General features: G+C 43.6%; 1 protein-coding gene across 1 annotated transcript; it reads left to right on the forward strand.

Moving 5' to 3' along the window:
* The first annotated feature begins 834 nt into the window (after nt 1–834).
* Nucleotides 835–22,588, forward strand: col4a4 (collagen, type IV, alpha 4). The gene is made up of 47 exons (XM_076146130.1): nt 835–1,005; nt 2,441–2,600; nt 2,706–2,748; nt 5,234–5,305; nt 6,939–7,073; nt 7,251–7,295; nt 7,395–7,511; nt 7,592–7,660; nt 8,040–8,075; nt 8,519–8,581; nt 8,760–8,795; nt 9,063–9,104; nt 9,346–9,426; nt 9,603–9,647; nt 9,730–9,792; nt 9,968–10,012; nt 10,213–10,266; nt 10,378–10,438; nt 11,102–11,206; nt 11,347–11,502; nt 11,595–11,684; nt 11,919–12,079; nt 12,167–12,239; nt 12,639–12,745; nt 12,903–13,086; nt 13,269–13,337; nt 13,535–13,642; nt 13,794–13,862; nt 13,968–14,117; nt 14,402–14,563; nt 14,688–14,855; nt 14,958–15,101; nt 15,697–15,804; nt 15,997–16,175; nt 16,363–16,426; nt 16,518–16,592; nt 16,853–16,960; nt 17,141–17,248; nt 17,676–17,747; nt 17,886–18,014; nt 18,282–18,389; nt 18,469–18,624; nt 18,894–19,142; nt 19,357–19,473; nt 19,682–19,870; nt 20,086–20,369; nt 20,457–22,588. The coding sequence occupies exons 2-47, from the start codon at nt 2,551–2,553 to the stop codon at nt 20,730–20,732; spliced, it is 5,025 nt and encodes a 1,674-aa protein (XP_076002245.1). The 5' UTR covers nt 835–1,005; nt 2,441–2,550; the 3' UTR covers nt 20,733–22,588.
* The last annotated feature ends 829 nt before the right edge of the window (nt 22,589–23,417 follow it).

The raw sequence follows: 23,417 nt of genomic DNA on the forward strand, positions 1-23,417 counted from the left end.
ACAAATTTGAGAAACAAAATACGTCACCTAAACTAAATAAATCAATAAAAGACATTTGTCTTTATGAAGAATGAAGTTGCCTTTTTACTATTCTACTTGCAGATTAAAGCAAAGTTATTTCCAAATCATTAAAAAATTTCGAATTTACGATACGGAGCCCCGCACGGGTCAAACCATACACCACCAATACTTTAATTGACACCTGCGGGATACAAATTAATGAACTTTCAAACAGCTTTTTGTAAAATCAGAAGTTCACATAGCGTCTGCCCTCACATTCGTCACTATGACTTTTCAGTGTTAAAATTCCATTCCATTAAATTTTAATGGTGACACTGACAAGCATCTATTTTGCAGACATGCAAACGGGACATTTTGCACAAGTTTACCTTATCGTATTGTTACACATACAAAAGCATTTATTTGCATTGTTTTTCTTCATTTGCTTGTTTGTGTGTTAATTTCTCCACTTTCTTATTAGTTTTTGTTTTCTTTTGTTTCTTGCTCATCTGCTCTTTGGTTTCTTTGCACTTTCATTTTGTTTTTCATTCATTAATTTCCTTCTTTGTTTTTCATTCATTAATACATTTACTCCTTCATTCTTGTATCATATTTGCAGGAAGAAAGAAAATGGCTTAGGAGCTCCTAAATGGCCTTAATTGGAAAGATAAAAACCCATGTTCAACACGCATGCTGCAGAACACTCTTGCATCAACATTGATGGTGAGGACGACTCAGAAACTGCCAGCTTCTCTGTCTGAGGTTAAGCCTTTATTTTGTAAAGCTGAGCCGGTGACAGGAAAAATGCATAGTTGGTTTTGTGATATAGTGTGTGTGTGTGTGTGTGTGTGTGTGTGTGTGTGTGTGTGTGTGTGTGTGTGTGTGTGTGTGTGTGTGTGTGTGTGTGTGTGTGTGTGTGTGTGTGTGGTGGAGCCGCAGCGTGTTTCTGCTCCCTTTTTCTCACATCAAGATCTACTGAAGACTAAAAGACGGAAACTTTTCTGGGTGAGAAAACTTTCAATTTGTTCTTCCATGTAAACTTTTAATGAATGCACGAACCAAATATTTACCTTAACATCTTCTTTATCAAACACCTGCAAATTAACCTGCGATTAAATTCATTTAAGCGTCAAAGTGCTGCTGCTGCTGCTTTATTCTCATCAGCTGCTTTTATAATACAGATTTTATTTGCTGTTGAATGTAAAATTGAAACCTTTACATTCGATGCAGTTGTAAAGATCCAGATTAACCTCCGTAATGGAAATCTACAACGTTAAACGGTTCGTTTAATTTGCCTTGTTTGAAGTTCAACAAAAACAAAAATCCTCCATTAATATCACATGAGAACACCTCCGTTTTTATTACTGCAGCACTCATACTTTACTAAGTTAAAAGTTCGTTTCATTTTATTTTTTTAAAAAGTATTTTTGTATATTTGTTTGATGAGGTTGAGAGGTTTAAAACATCTTCATTTGTGAAGATCAGGATCATTGTGTTATCAAAAGATATGGAAGATTTATTTCTCTGACTTGCTGAGCTGCTCTGTAAACTCTCAGTACTTTTAGTGAAGATACTTATCAGGACTTTTACTGAATATTTAAACAAATTTGATTGCTTACTGAAGAAATTGTGGCATTTCCTTTATAAACTGAATATTTTATTTTGGGACTGTGTTTAGTCAGAGGACGGTTTCCCTATTTAAATACTCAGTAGTGCACAGAATCCATCCATGTGTTGATCCAGTTCCAAGTCTCTCAGACATGCAGGATGAGGAGACAAACGTCCTTCTTCTCAGTATCCCACAATCCTTTGTGCTTCACTCAGCTGTTTAATTTTGCATGCAGGTGATGGCCAGCTTGTAAAATGATTGCGTCATATTGATGTTGATCAGGTGTTTGTGTTCCAGTGGTAAATAAATGACTGAGTGTAAATGAGCCATGATGAAGCCATGGTGGGATGTTAGCATATTACAGGCAAATAGAAGTTGTGTTGATATGTTTTCCATCCTGGGGGGGTCCAGGGTCCTTAGGAGGGTCCGGAACCTGGACAGAGTCTCTGCTATCAAGTAATTTTGCTTTTTACTGCCAAAAGACAGAATCAGATGCAGATAATAATACCTGTCTGTCTATCAGGTGCACAGGGAAACGGACAGACAGACGGACAGGATCCCTTTATGTTTATACATTTCACCACCTGACCAGCATCACCAGGTGACACAGCTGAGTGGGACACACAGGACTATGGGACTCTGAGGACCAAAGCTTTGTCCTCATACACTAAATGTTAGACTGGTCTGGTTTGAAGTGTTATGCTTGGTTCTGTCTGTCACAGGACCCAGCAGGATCCAGAACCTGGCCTGAAAAATCTTCTTACACTCATCTTCCTCAGGCGTGCTCATCTTCCTCTTCTTCTGCCTCATTCTCCCTTTGTTCTTCTGAAGGGTTTGACCAACACAAGAGCACCATCGCTGAAAGTTCACCAAACAGAGGCCTGGACAGCGTATCAGGGGCTGCGTTGTGGGGGTGGGACTTCCCCTGATTGGTGGACACAATGCTGCTGCTGACATCCTGCTCTGCTCCCCGCAGCAACATGTGGATCAGGTACATTTACCTTTAAATCAAAGAAAAGCAAGAGAGAAAGGGTCAGAATCTGGAACCATCTTGCAGCTTTAACTCCTTCATCACTGTGTCTGTTCTTTCCTACAGGTGTCTGCTGATGATGCTGATGACATCAAACGCAGCTCTCGGAGTGAGTTTATCCATCTTCCTCTCTTTCTTTCCTTAGCTGTGTGTTTCACTTCAGTTCGGTGTCTTGTTCAGGTGTGTGTGTTTTGCTTCAGGTGTGTCCAGGTCTGGTCAGGGTTTCAGCCAGTTGGGTGACTTTCAGTGGTTGCTGGTGCATTTTGGGTAGTCAGGTCATCTCTATGGCATCACATTCATTTACTCTCATACACTCCGTAACATCCTGGACACCTTCACAGGGAAATTGCAGTCTAAGTCACATCACCTTAACGACCTGAAATGATGTCATGTGACCTCTTCCATTTTCGATTGGAGCTTTCCACTTCTAGATACAATCTAACCTGGATGACTGTTATCCAACCAGCTGCCCTGTGATGTGTCAGCCAATCAGCTGCCGGTGCTAGCAGCCTGGGTGCTGCCGGTGCTGCTGCAGCAGACAGAGATTTGGGGAAATCTGATGTGAGGGCACACGGCTGAAGAACATTAGTCCTGATGGCAGATACCAGCAGTGAAAGCCTCACTCACGCATGACTGCTAACCTCGTTTACACAATGGCGCAGGAATGTGGCCTGCAACACGAACATGGCTGCATGTTGGGTGAACATGGCATCTGGGGCCCAAATTGTCACTGGCTTGTCTGTGATGTGAACAGTGGATGCACGGCTGCAGAATAACACAGGAAGCTGTTAAAAGGTTTTATCCATGCTGGAGTCGGATCATCAGCGTGGTGTGTGTGCAGTCCGTAGTGTCCTTGGTCCCAGAGACTGGCTCCATTCACAAGGCAACAACAGATAGAGTGTGTAGAGGGGCGGGGGAAAGAATGAGGGAGATAGTTTGGACTCCGTCAGCAGTGAGTTCTACTGGAGGAAAGGGGGGCAGATGACCTTCGCCGTCTGATAAGGTTGAGAAGTTTGGGTTAGGGGAGAGCGGCGCATTCCAATCTGTTGCTCAGAGTCCAGCCAATTCATAGTCAGCCAATTATTGATTGATTATTGATTATTGATTAGACTGTAACCCCTTGGTTCAGACATTCTACCTGTGACATTTTGTGACAACTGATTCGAAAGCTTGCCAGAGATACAAAAACAGTTTTGAAAAAATGTAAAATAGCGGAAAATCTAGTGTGGCATAAATGGGCGTGGCCTATAGGGATGGAAGCAGATAGAACTCAGGAATCCCACAAAAAAGATTGGAACATTTTGTTCCTTAAAGGTCAAACATCGTAGAGCATAACATAAGTGGCCATCCTAGTACCACCATCTGGCTGACCGGTGCAAAAATTGAATGGATGCCTCTCATTGATCGTGTCAAACCTGTTCAACAGGTTTCATTGAAATCTGTTGATAAGTTTTCGAGATATCACATAACAAAGAAATAAACACAGCTGAAAACAATTACAAAAAAGCCTAAATGCTAAATGTTGATTACATCTTTCTTGTGAGACACAGATTTCATTTTGTGAAAACCACAGTAGAATCAAAATTGTTTGAATGTTTGAATTATAGAGATATGATGGTTTGGACCTTTCAGCACCAGGAGCTGTCCACAGGTTTAACCTCTATCCTGCTTCCTGATTGTGATTCTGCTATTCATCCAGTGTCTCAACCAAAATAAGTACGGTACAAAATAAAGTACAGGCTTCATACTTAAGGCCCCCTTCACCCTTTATAAAAGAAAAAAAACATCATTCAGAGTTTGTTTGAGAAGGAATGTCTGAAGCAGGAACAGATTCATATCAACATCGTGTCGCTGCTCATTCAAACTGTTCAAAGACTGAGGACAGTGTGGGGATGAGGAAAAATGGAGCTGATTGTCACAGACACTATCTGATATGCATGTGCGCACACACACATACACACACATACACACACAGACACACACACATACACACACACATGTGGCCGCACATCGTCTGCTTCAAGCAAATCTCAGAGATTTTAGGTCTGTGTTTACATTCCTAAGTGTCTGCAGTTAAGTACAACAAAAACACAAAAACATGGAGTTGCCTTCTGAACAACTGAACAAAACCCTAAACACACCCTAAAACTCTTGCTGCTGCTGTAAAATCTTTATTTACACACATACACACACACACAGTCTAAGGTCACACACACAAGCTTCTTTAGGAATGCAACAATAAGTCAACTTCCTCTGGCGACTGAAGAGCCTCTGTTCAGAAACTCAAACATAGCATTGTTACGATTTGCTGTCATATTCTACGTGATGTAAATTAGATGTCAAATCAGAGAGACAGACTGACAGATAGTAAGGTATACAGATCAGTAATTCCAGTAGTCCCATAGTTACCAGTTTAATTCAGTAATGATGCTGATGCCACATGTGATGTTGTGGATATCTTAATGAAGAATGGATGTCAGGTTGATGTCTGATACACAGCTTACCTGATGTGATGTCATGTTGCATGATGTCAAGTGTTGTGCGGTTGTGCGGTTGTCATTGTGATTGTAATTGTGTCCTGTCTCTGTTTCCAGGGTGACCAGACGGAGCCCTGCAGTGGGCGGGACTGCTCCTCCTGTCAGTGTTTACCTGCAAAAGGATCCAGGGTGAGACTCCACCCACTCACACACTCTATAACCTTTATTTAGGTTCCCGTCATTGAGGTAAAATTCCTTCATCAATCAAAAACGGAAGAGCCAGAATGTAAGAGTGAAATTGTACAAAGGGTAGAAAAGATAAAACAATACTATCAAATATCAAAGCATTAAGATGAATTAGAAATAATAACAGCCCCCCTCCCAAAGCCCCCCGACCCCTCGCGTACCCGCTCCCTGTTTAACTTTACACTGCTTCCCCTTTGTTGACACATTTATGGCTGGCTCATAAATTTCAGAGTCGTCATAAAAAACGTAAAAACACAGTAGGCTCAGGTGGAGAGAAACACACACACACACACACACACACACACACACACACACACACACACACACACACACACACACACAGTGCTGCTCTGCAACAGGGAGCTGGAGCAGAAGAGTGTTAGGAAGCTGAAGAGTCTTGGTAAAGAATGTTTACAGATCCCGCGTGCGTGCACGCGCGCGCACACACACACACACAGCAGCAAGCTATCCACTCTGATTTGGAAGTGCTGTCGTTGTTGTTGTTGACACTTAATGACAGTAGTTAAAAACATTTATCAACTTTCATGAGGTAGTTCCAATAAGTGCTGCTTGACTTTGATTTCATTTTAATTCAGTGTTGATTGAGTCAAATTGAGGGAAGGTGAACTCAGTGGAAACAATCCAAAAAACAACATATCACGAGACATTTGTTTTTATAAAATAGTGTGTGTGTGTGTGTGTGTGTGTGTGTGTGTGTGTGTGTGTGTGTGTGTGTCTGTGTGTGTGTGTGTTTAGTCAGCTGGGGGCAGGCAGACAGGCAGAGAGGATTGTTGGAAGCGGTGGTCTCAGTGATTTTACAGGCTGGTTGGTTCGGAGAAAGAAGGGCTAAGGAGAGATCACAACTGTCACATCACATCACTGCACACACACTCTCACCCACACACATACACAGAGTGCACACTGCATGCATGCTAAGTACAACTACACACACATACCTACATGGACAAAGCCAAAGTTACATATTAAAACCATCCTTCTATCAGTGAGCAGAGGCTTTTAAAGTGAAATTTGTTGAAAAATAACAAACCAGGTCAATAAGAATTGAGCACTGCCATGAGTAGAATTAGAACTCAGTATTCCTGAATACAAACCATGGTATGCCCATGGGAATACACAAAGAGAAGGAAGTGACATCACAGGGCTGGTGTTGAGGGGTCTGGGCATCTCAGAAGTCCAGGATCCATAGAGAAAACACTAGAAATGATCGAGACAGGAAACACTCTATATCTGTATCTGAACACCGAGCGTGTGTTTTGTGTTCTCCTTTAATCTGATGTCTGCTTTTGTAAAGGAACATTCCATCTAAACTAACGTCAACAATGTCTGGATCTTCTGTTGTGAAATGTGTGTCACACTGCCCTCCTGTGCTCAACTGACATCATTGTACTGAATACACCCAGACTAAGAATGAAGGCTCTATAGAGCTGCACAGGAACACCAAGAAGCTTATAAAAGTTTGTTTCACCTCTCGATCAGTGAACGCTGTTCCTCCCCAACAGTTTGTATTTCCTTTGTAGTCATCGTAGTGTTCTGACTCTGTTGTTGTGTGCTCCAGGGTGCCCCGGGTGCTCTTGGGAGGCAGGGACCCCAAGGGCCGCCAGGCTTTCCCGGCCCCAGAGGTCATCAAGGACAGAAGGGCCATCGAGGAGACGAGGGATTTCCTGGAGCCCAGGGACTGAAGGGCGACATGGTAATTATGATGTATGCGTGTGTGTGTGTGTGTGTGTGTGTGTGTGTGTGTGTGTGTGTGTGTGTGTGTGTGTGTGTGTGTGTGTGTGTGTGTGTGTGTGTGTGTGTGTGTGCAAGTGAAAGTGTGTGTGTGTGTTCAATCATACAGAGTCATCAGACTGTGCTGTTCTTGTTTCAGGGACCTATTGGTGTTGGTGGCTTTCCAGGTTTAGATGGAGTCCTGGTAAGATCTCACACATTTGTCAGCATCTTAGCTCTCTCAGATCAAATATAACAGCTTGACTCTTAGATAAAAGGTGTGTGTGTGTGTGTGTGTGTGAAGGGTCACCCAGGACCAGCTGGTGATCCAGGTCCTCCAGGTCTGGATGGATGTAATGGAACCAGAGGATACAGTGGAGTTCCTGGGGCTTCTGGGAAACAAGGAGCAGATGGAGAACCGGTCAGTGTATGGAATAATGTCCGCTGTCGCTTCTTGTGTCTGTTTGCTATTTTGTTGTTATTGTGTATTTCTTCCTACAGGGGTTTCCAGGACTAAAAGGTCGCCCGGGAGATCCAGCTTTCTACTTCATACAGAACCCTGGACTCCCTGTAAGTCCTGCTGTAATACGGTCAGCGACATGCAAAGCTAACAGCACTTCTAGACGACTTATGTTTGACTGATTTGATTTGTCATTTAATTCGTTCTGTCACTCAGTATCAAAAACTATACATATTTTTAATAAAAGAGGATTTTCGTTTATCATTTTCCAAGACTTGACTTGAGACTTGGACTTTGACCTGCTGGTGTGTCTTTGGAGCATTCAGCAATCATAAAAAACTGTTTGATTTTGACTTCCATCATCGTTCCAGAGACTATGATCAGGTCCACTATGTGCCTGGTACTTCCTCATCCATGTTGTGTACGTACTCATACCTGTTACATGCTGGATGCATTTCCTGTCCTAATGTAAGCCCATCTGTCTATCAGGGGAATGTTGGACCTGGCGGATTTCCTGGACTCCCAGTGAGTACAGATCACCATCATCATAACACAAACAGCATACAACACGCAACAAATAGCTACAAACAGGACAATGAGTAAAACAAACTATAAATAAATGGTGTGTCCACTTTAGTAGCTGAATGGAGCAATTTGAAATTTGTCTCAACTTTCCAAAGATGAATGTGCCACCTGAGCTACAGAGCCTGGGTGTAGGGGGAATTTACTAATCTATCTTAGCATGAGCCTGGAGACAGGGGGAAACTGCTAGCTTAGCCTAGCACAAAGGCTGGAAGCTGATAGAAATTGATGAGTTAGCTTTGGAAAACCGCAACTCCAAAGTGAAAGGTTGATGATTTTTGGTGTCTGTCTGTCTGTCTGTCTGTCTGTCTGTCTGTCTGTCTGCCTGCCTGCCTGCCCGCCTGTCTGCCTGCCTGCCTGCCTGCCTGCCTGTCTGTCTGTCCCAGGGAGCACATGGACTCCAAGGTGCAGCGGGTGCTTTGGGTCCTGCAGGATCAGAGGGAGCCAATGTGAGTCACAGTAAAAAAAAAAGAAAGATAATGAAAATGCTCAAATGTGTAATCGTTGTACCATGTAGATCATTACTGAGGTTTATATGGATAATCAGCATTGAGAGAAAACGGATCTACTACACTACACTAATCCTCCTACTAATAAATAATACTAATAAGGTTTCTGTGTGTACAGGGTCACCCTGGCCTGCCTGGGTACAGGGGTTCACCTGTAAGTATTTTAGTTATTTGATTTGTGATTATCAATATATTGATTATTTTTCCAATATGAAATGCAATGATTCAAATATTCAGTTTACAGTAAAATGGAAGATGAATAGTGAGTGTAGTGAATGCCCAATAAGATCATTTCAGGTGATTGTATCAGAATTACTGCACTGTCAGCAATCAATGTCAAGATAACGATAATAGTTGACGATTTCATAATTTTCAGAAAAATTTCCAGGCCTGGACAACACATTTCTGTTCTGTGTTTTAGGGAGAGAGGGGGCGCTCTGTGCCTGGACACAAAGGGGACGAGGTAAAACCTTCACTGCTCTGCTCTATGTAAATCACCTGACCAAGCCTTCATGTGTGATCACAGCTCTCAAAGGATGACCGACTGGTGTGTCATCAGAGAGTGGGGCCTGGTCAGAAACATCAGCATAGGAGCAGTCTTTGTAACTGTAGTAACTATCATTGTAGCACAGTGACATCAATCAGCCCTGTAGGTGACGCTGTGCTAGTTGCAGCAGCATTGCAGTACTGTGTGTGGTTCACAGGGGGAGCAGGGTCTCCAGGGGCCTCCGGGGCCCTTTGAGATTGTCGACCCTCCAGAAGAACTCTACATCAAGGGAGAAAAGGTGGGTGGTGCTTCATACTCTTCTGGCCAATCAGAACAAAGCCTCTTCCTATCTCTTGTTCTAATGGGGTTCTGATGTTCTCCAGAAACTCTGGGGGTTCTCTTGTTCTCTCTATAGCTATGCTTCTGTTTAGTTTTTCTTATTTCTACTGGTTCTAATGTTCTTCATTTCTGCAGGGGGAGCGAGGGTTAAAAGGTTCCTGTGGAGTTGCAGGACCGACTGTAAGTCTGGATGTGTGGTCAGATTCTCCTACACTCTGAGCTGAAAGAGAAACAATGTGCTGAAGCATCTGTGTGGTTTCAGGGTTTTGATTCTTCCCCTGGGATCAAAGGAGAGACAGGGATTGTGGGTTTTCCAGGACTCAGGGTGAGTAACAAGAAACTGAACCTCGATTGTTGTATATCTTGAAGTTATTGATCAGTGTTGACAAATCAGCTAATGGACTGGTAAAAATGCTTGAAGTAGATTTGAGGGTTTTCTTTACGTTGATCTGTTGTCTGATTATTTTCCTGCTGTGGTTCACATGGTTGCTGTGTTTCAGGGACTCACTGGTCATCCTGGTTCTTCAGGTTTCACAGGTCCTAAGGTGAGTCATGGTTTTATTTTCATGCACACCTGTTTTTATTTTAGATTCCTTTCTTTAATCTGGTAGTATGTCTGTACACAGCATTTGAGAGTGATTCCAATCAAGCTTCCCAATCAATTGGAATTGTCAGCTGTTCTGACTGGAAGACAGCTTGGTTGTTCAGTACAAGAGCCATTAGAAGTGCTTGTGTTCTTTTACAGGGCATGCAGGGAAGTCCCGGTCTTCCAGGTCTAATTGGCAGAGAAGGTCCAAAGGTCAGTCACTCACACAGTTTTTCTGTCTGTCTGGCATCTACCAAGCTCTCCTCTGTGCCTGTCTGTTGTCTGTCATTCTGTCCATCTGACTACCTGTCCATCTCACCCCAGGGCATGATCGGAGATCGAGGCCTTAAAGGTCTCCCTCAATACATAGAAGTAAACCACACAGGTATGGATCCATAGTGATAAATTAGCTCTTCAACATATATCACTTTCTGTCTACCTTTGTCATCTTGTGATGTGTGTTTCCGTGATGTGATGGAATCACTCTGGTCTGATTTCATCACTTAGTCTAGTCTCCCTAGTCTGTCTGTCAGTCTCATGCCGGTACTCTGTGTCTCCTCCCTGATGTGACATCATCAAATGGGGTCTCCTGGTGTGGCGTCGCCTGTGGTGTCTCCCTCAAATGATGTCTTAATCACTTGCATCAATCTCTGTGTGTGACTCGTGTCTGGTGTCATGTGATCATCATGTGACCTGTGCTCAGCCTGTGGTGAGCTTGTGACTTCTTTTTGTTAACCTTCTAACCCATGTCATGTCTTTTTGTGAGTAGGTGGATGTTTAGTTTCTGTCTCATTAAAATAAAATCTCCAATCCCTTTTTCTGGATTCTAATACAACTGAGTGAGTTCTCATGGATTCCAGCCAATGTCTTCTGCCGATGAGGGAACAGAATTCACAGACAGGTTTAAGTTTAAGGCAGCAATGGTTGATACTAACGAGAGCGTGGCGCGATAACTTTCTATATCATAAAACATCTGGGCAGAAAGGAAGAACATAAATTAAACTTTTGTACTTCAATACTAAAATACAATATAATTGCTCTCTTTAAGGTAATGTTGGAGACCAGGGGGCCCCTGGCCCAAGGGGACCTCCAGGAGACATTGGGCTGATGGGAATGCATGGCCCCACTGGAATCCCTGGCAGCTCCATTCCTGGTCAGTATCTGTTTGTTTGTTTGTTTATTGTTGTTGTTGACATGCATCTCCGCCAATCCTGATCCTAATCCAGGTTAAACACCATTGTTTAGTTGTAGGGTTTGTCTAGTTGATTTAAGGTGGTATCATTCTCCCCTCAGGATCACCCGGTGTGCCTGGTCCGTCAGGTATTCCAGGTAGCAAGGGTGTCAAAGGAGATCCTGGTCAGCTAATTGTTAATGGTGACATGACTGGAGAGCCTGGAATACCAGGCCCCCGAGGGTCCCAAGGACGTAAGGGAGAGCAGGGGGGCCCAGGTAACAGAACTAGTCATTTTTGATGCTGTATGAGATGATATTTTCTTCTTACTTATTTTTTCTTCATTTTTTATTTTTTGTATATTTTACAGGTCGGTACTGCCTTCCTGGATCCCCAGGAGAGTCTGGAGAGCCAGGTGACCAAGGGCTCACAGGGGCCAAGGGCTTCACAGGTTTTACAGGTAGGTTTTGAATTAAAAAGGCAAATACACCTGGAACACCTGGACCTCTATGTAGTTTTAGGTTTGTGCTAAATGTTATTCGATGTTTCTGTGTATCTTTAGGTTTTGTCGCTGTGCAGTTTTGGTTATTCGTAGCCTGTTGTTTCTCTTCATCTGTGTATTTTTAGGTGCTGACTCATGTGCCTTTTAGGTCTTGTTGATGACTGTTCTCTGGATTGTCTGTGATTTTTTTAGGTTTAGTTGGTGACTGTTACTGCGGCCCTCCAATTGAACTTAAAGGCCCCACTGGCTTAGTGGGTGAGCCAGGTTTACCAGGTTTACCAGGACTCTTGGGACTCCCGGGGCCACGAGGTGAGACTGGTTTACCTGGAGACAGAGGAGAAAGCGGAGAACAGGTAAGTGACCTACCAGCAATAAGAGGTACAGAGGTCAAAGGTCACAGCACCTATTTATTTGTCTTGTTTCTGTTTTTTTGTCAACAGGGCCTCAGAGGCTTTCCAGGTGTCAAAGGGGTCAAAGGTCAGAAAGGGGATTTTGTTGTGGTGAATATTAAAGGTGAGTTTACTCAGTATGTTTAAAGATTTACTTTTATACAGTAACACAAATACAGTACAACATGATATTAGTATATTACTATGTTTATTCATTTTCATTCAGAATCAAACAGCTCGTCAGACAAGGAGCTAAAGCTTATTTCAGGTGTAATATTTATCTGATGGTCTCTGCTGATTTTTACCTGAATATTTCTCAGATCAAAACATTATTTTTTGTGAAAATTGTCCTCTAATCATACAGATACTGTGACTGTGACTCTAACCACAATCTCCTGGTTCAGCAGAAGTTATTCCTCTGCGTGTCACAGACACATCAACAGTTAATCTTGTCTGTCAGTGTAAATGCATCTGCACATTTGGGCTTAAAAAGTTCCCTTTAACTCCCATTTTGGGTCTGCAGGTGAGAAAGGGGACCTGGGAGTGCAAGGCTTCCCTGGCAGACCAGGCTTCACAGGGAGAAGAGGAACTGATGGACTACCTGGATCCCCAGGAGACACAGGTCCTCAGGTCAGATACCCCAACCCACTCTAGACACTGTCACTACGGTGGATCCAGGACAGACAAAAAAATTCAAAGAGACAATCTGTTTTGGGGGTGTAATGAACATTGCTGCCTAAAGGGGATGCTTACACTAGACTTGTAATATTTTTTTTATTCATGCCAGGGTGACAGCTATACTGGCTTTCCTGGAGACAGAGGCCCCCCAGGACAACAGGGACCAAAGGGCTTCCCAGGTCCTGCAGCCCCCCCAGGGCCAAGCGTAGTGGGAGCAGTGGGTCTGCGGGGTGATCCTGGGGACCCAGGACCTCCAGGACCTCCAGGCCTCCCAGGGGTTATCGGAGTTAGAGGTATGGAGCCTATGGAGTAGGTTTTTTATTTTCGGCTCTGGAGGAGCGTAAATGTTCAGTGGACTTTGAAAGATTGAGACTATCTTTGAATTAATTCAGTATATTGAGCTTAATGTTGCAGCAGGATTTTTTATTTTCACTTGCTTGCTTTCTCATCCTGTGACTCCTGGCTCTTCCTGTAGGTGACACTCTGCCCTGTGCTCCCAGCAACCCTGGCCCACCCGGAGAGAAGGGAGAGACTGGAAATGATGGTAATCAAATCAATCAAATCAAATCAAATCAATCAATCAAATCAATCAAATCAATCTATCTATCTATCTATCTATCTATCTATCTATCTATCTATCTATCTATCTATCTATCTATCTATCTATCTATCTATCTATCTATCTATCTATCTATCTATCTATCTATCCATCTATCCATCTATTCTGTCTTGTCTCTTTAGGATGCAAAGGTCCTCCTGGTCCTTCAGGTTTTCGTGGCGTCATTGGACCTGATGGACAGAAAGGAGAGCGAGGAGAGTTTGGGCTCACGGGACCACCTGGAACGTCAGGTACCAAAGCTTATCAAACCTGTGCCAAACTATTTATAGATAGATAGTTTATTCTCTCTGATGCTGTATAGATACCTTTGATATAAATATCTGTACTATATTCTTAATTCTTTTATCTTCCTTCTCCAACTACCTCTCCTTCCTCCTTCAGGAGATCCAGGCTCAAGGGGAGATCCAGGACAGGAGGGACCTGAAGGCCTTAACTATAATGGAGTGCCAGGTAATGCTCTGTGATTTCTCCCAGAAGAAAATTTAATGCCATGCAAATATCTTTGAGTCATTTAAAGTGTGTGGATACATGTCAATCAGGTTAACTTTCTTCCAGGGTCCCCTGGTCTTCCTGGCTCTTCTGGACTGAAAGGACCAGCTGGGGATTCTAACATCGGGCTGCGAGGATCAATTGGCATCACTGGGCCTGTGGGTCATCAGGGGCCTAAAGGAGTCCCAGGGCCCCCGGGTGCAGAGGGTGTTCCAGGTGGGTTGCACTGGCCCTGGATTTTATCTTGTACACAGTCACCCATTAAGTTGGAATAAAACATTATTCCAACCTAATGGGCAACAGTATATATACATACGGTTGGAATAAAAAATCATTTGAATTTTATGGGCGACCGTGTATAAATCACCAAAACCATACACCAACCAGTGATTGAGCAGCATAATTCAAAAACATTTCTGACTGTGTAATTATTCCGGAACATTTTTTTTTTTTTAAACAACCAGTCAAATAATCCAAAACTATCTCTTGAAATGTTATAGGGCTCATTGGTCTGACTGGGCGCCTTGGACCAAAGGGCCAGAGGGGACAGGATGGGGCTTCAGGCAGAGATGGCCCACAGGGACCCAGACCAGATCACTGTGATGCAGGAAATATTGGCCTCAGGGGGCCCCATGGATATCAGGGACCCACTGGACCCCCAGGTAAGCACTTGACCCTGATGTTATCAAATATGGTGATTTCTTTTCAAGTATTTGGGGTTTAGAATGGTGGCTTGTTCCTTTAAGTGGTCAAAGTGAGACCTGGGTCCTCCATGTTTGTTTCCAGGTTGTTTGGCAGAGAAAGGTGAGACTGGAGTCCAGGGTTCTCCAGGTGTGGGCCCCCAGGGCCCTAATGGTAAACCAGGATCTCCAGGATTCCCTGGGTACCCAGGACCTCAGGGCCCAACAGGACCCAGTGGAGATCCTGGACAGCCAGGGTGCAATGGTCAGAAAGGTGAGCTCCTCGGCCTATGATCATGTCATCTTTCAGCTCAGGTAGTCACATTGGAGGAAAACAGGTCAGAGGCCAAACGTCTAATCCGACTGTATGTCTCAGGTCTGATAGGACCAGCGGGCAGGGAAGGAAGTACGGGCGTCCTGGGGTCCAGTGGGATTCCTGGCTCCCCTGGGACAAAGGGAGAGAGAGGGTTTGATGGAAGACCAGGAACACCAGGACATGATGGACAGAAAGGGGGGAAAGGTAAATACTGCAAATGCCACAGTAGTTCTGAGGTACTGTCACAGCCCTACCACATTACCACTACAGTACTACCTCAGATCAGTGTTTTAGTGGTGCAACCTTTAATACAGTTCAGTGCTGTGGAAGGTGCTTCTTTTCAGTAGACATGCTTGGCATGTTGAGAGAACATGGTGCATTTACTGTAATAACCTCAATCATCCATGTTGCTATAGGGACTCCAGACTTGGGTGTTCTTCTCATCTTGTCTGCTTTCACCATGTTACAGCACAGAACAATTTTTGAAAACCTTTTTTCACCATGGAATAGTGCTTTGCTTGCCAAAAATGTAATAGCAGCTGGCAGTAATAATTAGGTACCTGGAATCAATCTTAATCTTGGTAAATAGTTTCACTGTTTGCATATGATCATTTGAGCAAACAAGCTGACAATTTGACGCAGCTAATATGCAATGTTAGCATACAAGAACAGACTAGCTGATTAGCGGCTGTGGTCCAGTTAGCACTACTTCATATTTCTTTTTTTTTTTTTTAAATACAGCATTTACAGAACTACTGTGCACCGTGTACAATATTATAGTCTCATGTGTCCCCTATAGGCAGCAGAGGGATTCCAGGGCCTCCAGGAGACACCATTACTGTCAACATCAAAGGAGAAAGTGGACCGACTGGCCCTCAAGGACTCAACGGCTTCACTGGGCCACGAGGTCAGACTGCTAGTTCCCCACTATAGGGACAGGGACTGTAAACAGGGTCACGATTGCTGATTGCAACCAGACCAGGGTTGTCAAGAATATTTAGTGCTACCTCCATCAAACTAGCAGCCTATGAGTAAATGTCTTTTTGACATGATCCTCCCCCACACCCAGCAGAAAATGTAACACTAGCTTTGTCCACAGGAAGTAGGGGTGTGCTAGGGCCCAATGGCAGACCAGGGAATCCAGGCAACCATGGGCCCCAGGGTGGTTTAGGACCCAGGGGACCTGCTGGGCCCTGTGGGAAACCTGGAATTTCAGGACCACCTGGACCTCCAGGACCAAGAGGAATCATTGGCTTCCCAGGAGAGACTGGAGATCAGGTGACACTAAAGGAAATATTATTTCACAAGAGTAAATAATCTCTGGAAGGATTAGAAATGTATAAAAATGGAAATTGGAAATGAATGTCATAAGAAGAGTCCCAAATTCGATTCAAAGTCCACTCAGGACATGAACTCAAACCACATTGAGAGGCTGGATCCACTGAGTTAAAGTTTGTGGTTTCAGGGGGATTCAGGAGGCACAGGGGAGTCAGGTCAACCTGGTAACCCAGGATTCACAGGGGCTAAAGGTAAAAGGTCAACCCTCAGAATGCAACATGTGACATAACAAATCGGAGAAATTAATCTCACACTCACAGTTTTTGTTGGTATGTGTGGCAGGTGACATAGGAGAGTCGGTGGGTGTTCCTGGTCCATGTGGAGAGCGAGGTCATCCTGGAGCCTTGGGACTCTCAGGTGAGATGCTGGCTCTTGTTCTGTTGTGGAGCAGACATGAAACAAATTTGATAGATTAAACAGAGTGAAGTTTTTTGGGGAAAAACATTTTCGACACGTTATAAACAAACTAAGACAAAAGCAAAATGTAATTAAGTAAATAAGTAAAACAATTTGATAACAAATAGTTATTTACTGCCTAAATAATGAATGCAAAAATGTAATGTGTACAGACACAGACACAGACACAAACAGATGATTTTTTTTATGTCACTCTGTAGGTGAGCCGGGACCAACAGGGGATCGTGGAGTGCACGGTTTCATTGGAACACCAGGGTCAAGAGGATCCAGAGGAGATCCAGGTCAACAGGGGGAGCAAGGTCTAGCAGGTACAGCAAACAAACTTAATTGGACCCTGGCGTATTAGATCAACACACACAGCCATTGAAGAGCCTGAAATTGTTTGTGTCAGACCAGTCAGAGAGTTTAGGAGGGTTTATGATCCTGTGACTCCCCAAACTCATAGTTTAATGTGTGTCTGTCTGTCCATCTGCTTGTTGGTCTATCAGGTGTGGTAGGTCCCCCTGGTCCAAGTGGCTGTCCAGGTCTTCCAGGTGCACCTGGTAAAGCAGGACCTCCTGGTCCTGTAGGGGAACAGGGATGCCAAGGACTTAGAGGTAACTACATGAACCCCTAACACAATTCCCTATGCATCTTGACCCTATGGACAGACAAAATATTGATTTAAAATGTAATATTCTGTACGGCGCCCCTACACACTGGCAGCGATATGCACTGTGAGGGAAGCCTGACCCAATCCCCTGCTTGTGAATTAAATTGCACCAGCATCCTTTGGCCAGGAAATGAAGCACTCATGCCATAAATCGACACTGGAGGACTTAGAAAACTGGTCGATAGAGTGTAGAAGAGGATGATTGCCCCAGCCTCCACAACCTCAAACAAAAAAAGAAATGATAATCACCAATGAAACCACAAAAAACATCCACAAGGTTATGCTGTTTACTTGAAAGCAAGTATAGGCCCAGAAGAGGGTTAGGTGTTCATTTGGGTTTGTTAAATTAATTATAACTTTGGTGGTCTCAGGTCCTCCTGGACCACTGGGTCTCCATGGACTGGATGGACTGAAAGGAGAGAAGGGGGACATGGGAACCAGAGGTAACACACACAACCACATTTTATGTTTACGATACATGTTCACACGAAGGGTTTAGACATATTTAACATCATTCCCTCTAACTGATTCTTGTTAAATTGAAAAAGAGTCAACAATGGTTCTGGTGAATTTCTGTCCAGGTCTAGGTGTGCCAGGTCCCCCAGGTTCTTCAGGTCTTCCAGGTCATATGGGTCCTCCAGGCTCTCCAGGTCCACGGGGTTCATCCCAACCTGGACCTCGGGGACCCAAAGGCCAGGTTGGACACACAGGTCTGAAACAGACAAGCAAATCTATATGTGCACATATGAACTTGTGCTAAATCTCCCATAGGTGGGATTCAGTGGTGAATTGAATTTATAGTGGGACTCACTATAAAATTCAAATTCAATTGTGGAATTCTAGATTTATTTTGATCTAGAGTTCGATTTAACATATAATATGGATTTTCGTTTCTGAAAATTACAAATTATGGCAGCTTTGATGGAGGATGGAGCTCTGTGGGGTTTCCTATTTAAATTGATTGTATTGTGTTGTAGGATCTCCAGGTAAACCTGGAGCTGCAGGCGAACCAGGCTCAGATTGTAAACAGGTTTTGCTAGGACTGCAAGGAGATGCTGGTGTTCCTGGACCAGATGGAGAGACAGGTTAGTGTCGGTGCATTAGGGTCGAACCTAGGTTTTAATTCAAGATTCATGGCAGCTGAGCACTGACACGCTTTTTCAGGGTGCCTTGGTGAAATAGGAATGCCAGGCCGACAAATTCCGGTCACTGGAGATGAGGGGGACAATGGGGCTCCAGGATTCCAAGGACAGAAGGGAGATGAGGGGCCTCTGGGGTCTAGAGGACTACCTGGCATAACTGGAATCCGAGGGCTTAAAGGTAAGAGTGTTTGGTCCAAAACAATTTGGAAAGTCAGCAGGAACACAACCTCATGTGTTGAGATTTATTTATGAAAACATTAAAGATGTTTTGCTTCAAAGTTTGTTACTGAGAAATTCATGTTCCTGTTGTTGGCCACATACTGTATGAAGCTGTGACCTAGCCAGCTGCCAACATTCAGCACATCCTGTTCTGCATGTGAGCTTCTGTTTCAGATGAGATTTCAACAGTTTGCATCTAGTGTGACTAACACGTGTATGCCTGTTCAGGTGAAAGGGGGTCTATAGGCGTGATGGGACTCCCAGGTCCTCCGGGTCCCCCAGGAACCTGTGGTCCTGCTGGGGCTCCTGGTCCAAAGGGACTTGTTGGAGCTCTCGGTTTGAAAGGGGAGGAAGGAAGAGTCCTCCCCCCTCTTCCTCACCATCCACCCCCACAGGGCCCCCCAGGGCCTCCTGGCCTTCCTGGTCAGGCTGGATTCATTGGCCCAGTGGGAGCCGGTGGCCCTCAGGGATCCAAAGGTAAGACAGAGGGACAGGGGACATGTTCTCTTTTTAGTCAGGAATGATAGGGGCCTAAAGTGTCCTTTGATGAAGTGTTGACTGGTGAGCTTTAAACCAGATCTATTGTGCTACAATCATTCTGGACTCTGGTTTCCAGCAGAGTGGGACTGATAATTATATACGCTGTTTTATATCGGGCAGGTTGTTGCGTAATGTGTATGTGTGTTTTTAGGGCTCAAGGGGTCATACGGGGTTCCAGGACAAACAGGACCTCAGGGACCAACAGGGCGGAATGGAGATCCAGGAGAAACAGGCTTTCCGGGGGAGAGAGGGGCACTAGGAGAGCAGGGTGAGACCTGACCCTGTCTGTCTGTCTGTCTGTCTGTCTGTCTGTCTGTCTACTTTGGGATTTAAAAAAAAAAAAAATTATATTATTAATTGTAATTCAGAAATAACCATTTTATTATAGTTACTTTTAAAAATGTGTGTAATGTTAGAGTTTGGACATTAATTGGATAGTCGATCTGTGACTGACTTAGCTTCTTGATATGTCTCAGGTGACCCCGGTCCCATCGGTGACCCTGGGATTCCTGGACAAATCCCATCCTACAGATCAGGCTTCCTGTTGGTGATGCACAGCCAATCAGAGAGGGTTCCCACCTGTCCTGAAGACATGACGGCTCTGTGGAATGGTTACAGTCTGTTGTACCTGGAGGGCCAGGAGAGGGCACACACACAGGACCTGGGTAAACACACACACACAGACACTCACAGAGATGTCATGTAAAAAGCCACGGAGCATGAAGCCATCGGTTTGGCATGAAGCTGTACGCTAAAGCCTGAAGGAAGTGATGAGGAAATAATACAACATATTGAGCCAAATCATGACAGTCTAAGTACTTATAATACAAATGGTATTAATGACTAACCTAACCCTAATAACCTTGGTGCTGATCTCCAGGCCAGGCCGGCTCCTGTATGCGTCTCTTCTCCACCATGCCGTTCTCCTACTGTAACATGGGAACTTGTTCCTACGCCAGCCGCAACGACAAATCCTATTGGCTGTCGACAACGGCAGCAGTTCCAAGCATGCCGATGGCTGGAGCCTCCATCCGAGAACACATCAGCCGCTGCGTGGTGTGTGAGGCACCGTCTCCCCCTGTCGCCCTCCACAGTCAGGATTCCACCCAGCCTTTGTGTCCACCTGGCTGGAGGAGCCTGTGGGTGGGCTACTCCTTCCTCATGGTAGGTGCTGGAGTAATACAACTGCTTGGAAGACCATTATTATATAACTAATATTAAGATTTAGTAATACTGATACTGTGGTTGCAGCACACAGGTGCAGGTGATGAGGGCGGTGGCCAGTCTCTGACATCATCAGGGAGTTGCTTGAGGGACTTCAGGGCCCAGCCCTTCGTGGAGTGCCAGGGACCCCGGGGGACCTGCCACTATTTCGCGAACATCTACAGTTTCTGGCTGACCAGGGTAGACCTCCCCAACTCCTTTGCATCCTCATCTTCTGCTTCCCATTCTCCTGCCACCATGATGATGGAGGAACGGCAGCAGCGGCAGAATGTCGGGAGGTGTAATGTCTGCATGAAGGCGTGAGGAGCTTCTCAGTCAGAGCATATGAACAAAAGGTGGAGGACCAAATCAAGTTTTCTGTTCTAAGGAAAGACCATGACACCAAACACAAGTCAATCAAACAGGAGCAGCACATCAGCTGATCTTGATCATTTTCATCTTGTAGATTTTCTTTGCTTCAAGGTTTTGGAATGTAGCAAGCATGTGTTTTCTATCTGTGTCACCCACACATTTCTGTTCAGGCACCCCTGTGGTTAAGATGTGGTTAAGGTTAAGGTTACGTAAATGATGTTTAAATGAAACACATGAACTTAATTCCCAGTTTGGTTCAATATGACATGGTCCAATTGAACTGATGAGAAAATTGTTTTACATTTATTCTGATGTAATATTGAGGCTAAAATGTAATTATGTCTCATGGTCTCAGCTGTTTATTTCTTCTGCCAAAATAACGTTCAGGTGTAGGATGTCTTTTAGTGCTCAGTCCAATCCTGTCAGTCCCATCTCCAAGCCCTGCCCACATTCCAATACAATGCACTGACTATGCACAGACTGTTCGCATGTGCTAGTGGCCTATCAGGTGTTTCTTTCTTTTTTTTCCTCTCTCATATGAATCTCTTATTTGACATTGTAAACGTATCTATAATTTCACAATTTGTTCTCTCTACTTTCCTTTCCGCCTTTTTCTGTATGGTATTTGGCTGTTTGTACTTAATTGTACCAACAAAGGGCAGCACTGAGGTCTGCAGCCTGTCATGTTCAAATAATGGAAAACAATTTTTTTACGCACACTGGATTTTTCTTTTTTTTGACAGATATATATGTTACATACCCATGTTAAGGGTAAAACAACAATCCATTGTTGATAGAAAAGATGTACTGAGACAAAATATATACCAAACAAATCACAATATAACAGTGAACTTCGGTGGAAATCACTTCCTTGGTCCAAGCCAAACATCAAATTTCAAGATGAAGCTGAATCAATTTTATTTACTATACCACTTAAGGTGAGTTTTACACACATATACTCATATTTGCTGCATCTCTCTCGTTTGACCCATCAACTTCTTCCCTCTCTACTTTGTTTTATTGCCGAACTGCACTCCTGTGCCACTGAAATCATCATCCAGTCCTTTCTTACAGTCACCATTGCATAGAATTTACTCTCATACATTTTGACTGCCATTCAAATTCTCATTCTGTAATCTTGTTGTAGTCAAGTCAAGTCAACTTTATTTCTAAAGCCCAATATTACATACAATGTCTTAAAGGGCTTTACAGGCCCACAACATCAGGAAACTTAACGACCCTGCCCAAAGCTCTCTCGGAAGGTGAGGAAAACAAAACATTCATGTGTGAGGAAAAAGGAAGAAACCTCTTTAGGGTCAATTCCAAGAGATAGGATAGGATTACTCAAGGAAAGTCATGCATGGATTTGGCTGGCTGACAATACTGTGAAGTTAATCAGAAAACAGGAAGATGATGATGAAAAAAAAAAATCAACACAAATATTCCGACATTTCCAGTTGTTGAGGATACATCAGGACAGTCTGGCATAAAGATGTCCTGGAGTCTTGTGGTTTTTGTTCAATTTTCTCTGTGGTTTGTAAATATATTTGTATGAGCACAACCACTTTTTAAAAATGTACTTTTTACTGTAAATGTCATCAGAGTATTTATTTAGCAGGTGCTAATGTGGTGCTATTTGACTTTTATTTTCATTTTGTTTTTATTAGGGTAAATGGTGAATTTATGTACCTCTCTCATTATAAGTGTGCGTGAGAGGTTTTACACTTGAAAGGGGCAGTGCCACTAGAATGTGTGCAAAATCAGATAAAAATCATCATTTCATTTAAATAAACTGATTAATCAACTGAGTGGGCTTGCATATATAGCAAATGTATTGATGAAATACAATTTAAAACAACATCCATGTTTCATACTGCTGTATTTTATTGTTAAATGAAACTGGTCTTTATTTTTTACGGTTTTTCATATGAATACTTAATCTTGTCTATTTTTTATTTTTTTTATGCTTGTACATGCTATGCTGGTACACATTAGATTCCACATCATGAAAACACACAAGTACGAAATCTGTAACCTTCCCCATGAGTGATAGAACTCTCCAAAGTGCATAGATGTCTGCTCCAAACGCTCTTGTGTCTCTAGGCACTGTACATACAGAGAATTTAAAGAAGCCCAACGTTGCCCCATGATCAAGCACTTCCAAACAGTGGCAAGGAAAAACTCACCTTTAACGGGAAGAAACCTCAGGCAGAACCGGGTCCCCAGAATGTGGGCGGCCATCTGCCTTGACCAGTTGGGTGTAGAGAGAAAGAGAGAGAAAGGAGAGAGAGACACACACAGAGCGGCACAGCAACAATAATGATAGTACAAGTGTAAATATGACTAATGATAATAATACTAACAGCAGGACAGTACAGGTGGGTACAGACTCCACTGTTACTCCTGGCAACAGAAAAAGGATCAATAGGGTAAGTCAGGAGAACACAAAATTCAGCCACAACCACCTTGGGTTACACACACAGGCACACACACATGCAACACACAGGCTGCCTGATAACCAAACAAATATGTGAGCAATACTCTGAAGCACAAACATTTACAGTAATGATATTTAATAAACCTGTCATTCATACACAGTGATTAATGATGAAAAGCTCATGCACTAAAGCAGATAAC

Source organism: Genypterus blacodes, unplaced genomic scaffold, assembly GCF_046128005.1.
Source record: "Genypterus blacodes isolate CSIRO-AG114 ecotype Tasmania unplaced genomic scaffold, CSIRO-AGI_Gbla_v1 ptg000032l_1, whole genome shotgun sequence".
Lineage (NCBI taxonomy): Eukaryota > Metazoa > Chordata > Actinopteri > Ophidiiformes > Ophidiidae > Genypterus > Genypterus blacodes.

Coding starts and splice junctions, on each gene's coding strand:
- col4a4 (XM_076146130.1), top strand. CDS start 2,551: ATGCTGCTGCTGACATCCTGCTCTGCTCCCCGCAGCAACATGTGGATC. Junction 9,427..9,602: donor TCTACATCAAGGGAGAAAAG/GTGGGTGGTGCT, acceptor TCATTTCTGCAG/GGGGAGCGAGGGTTAAAAGG. Junction 10,439..11,101: donor CATAGAAGTAAACCACACAG/GTATGGATCCAT, acceptor GCTCTCTTTAAG/GTAATGTTGGAGACCAGGGG.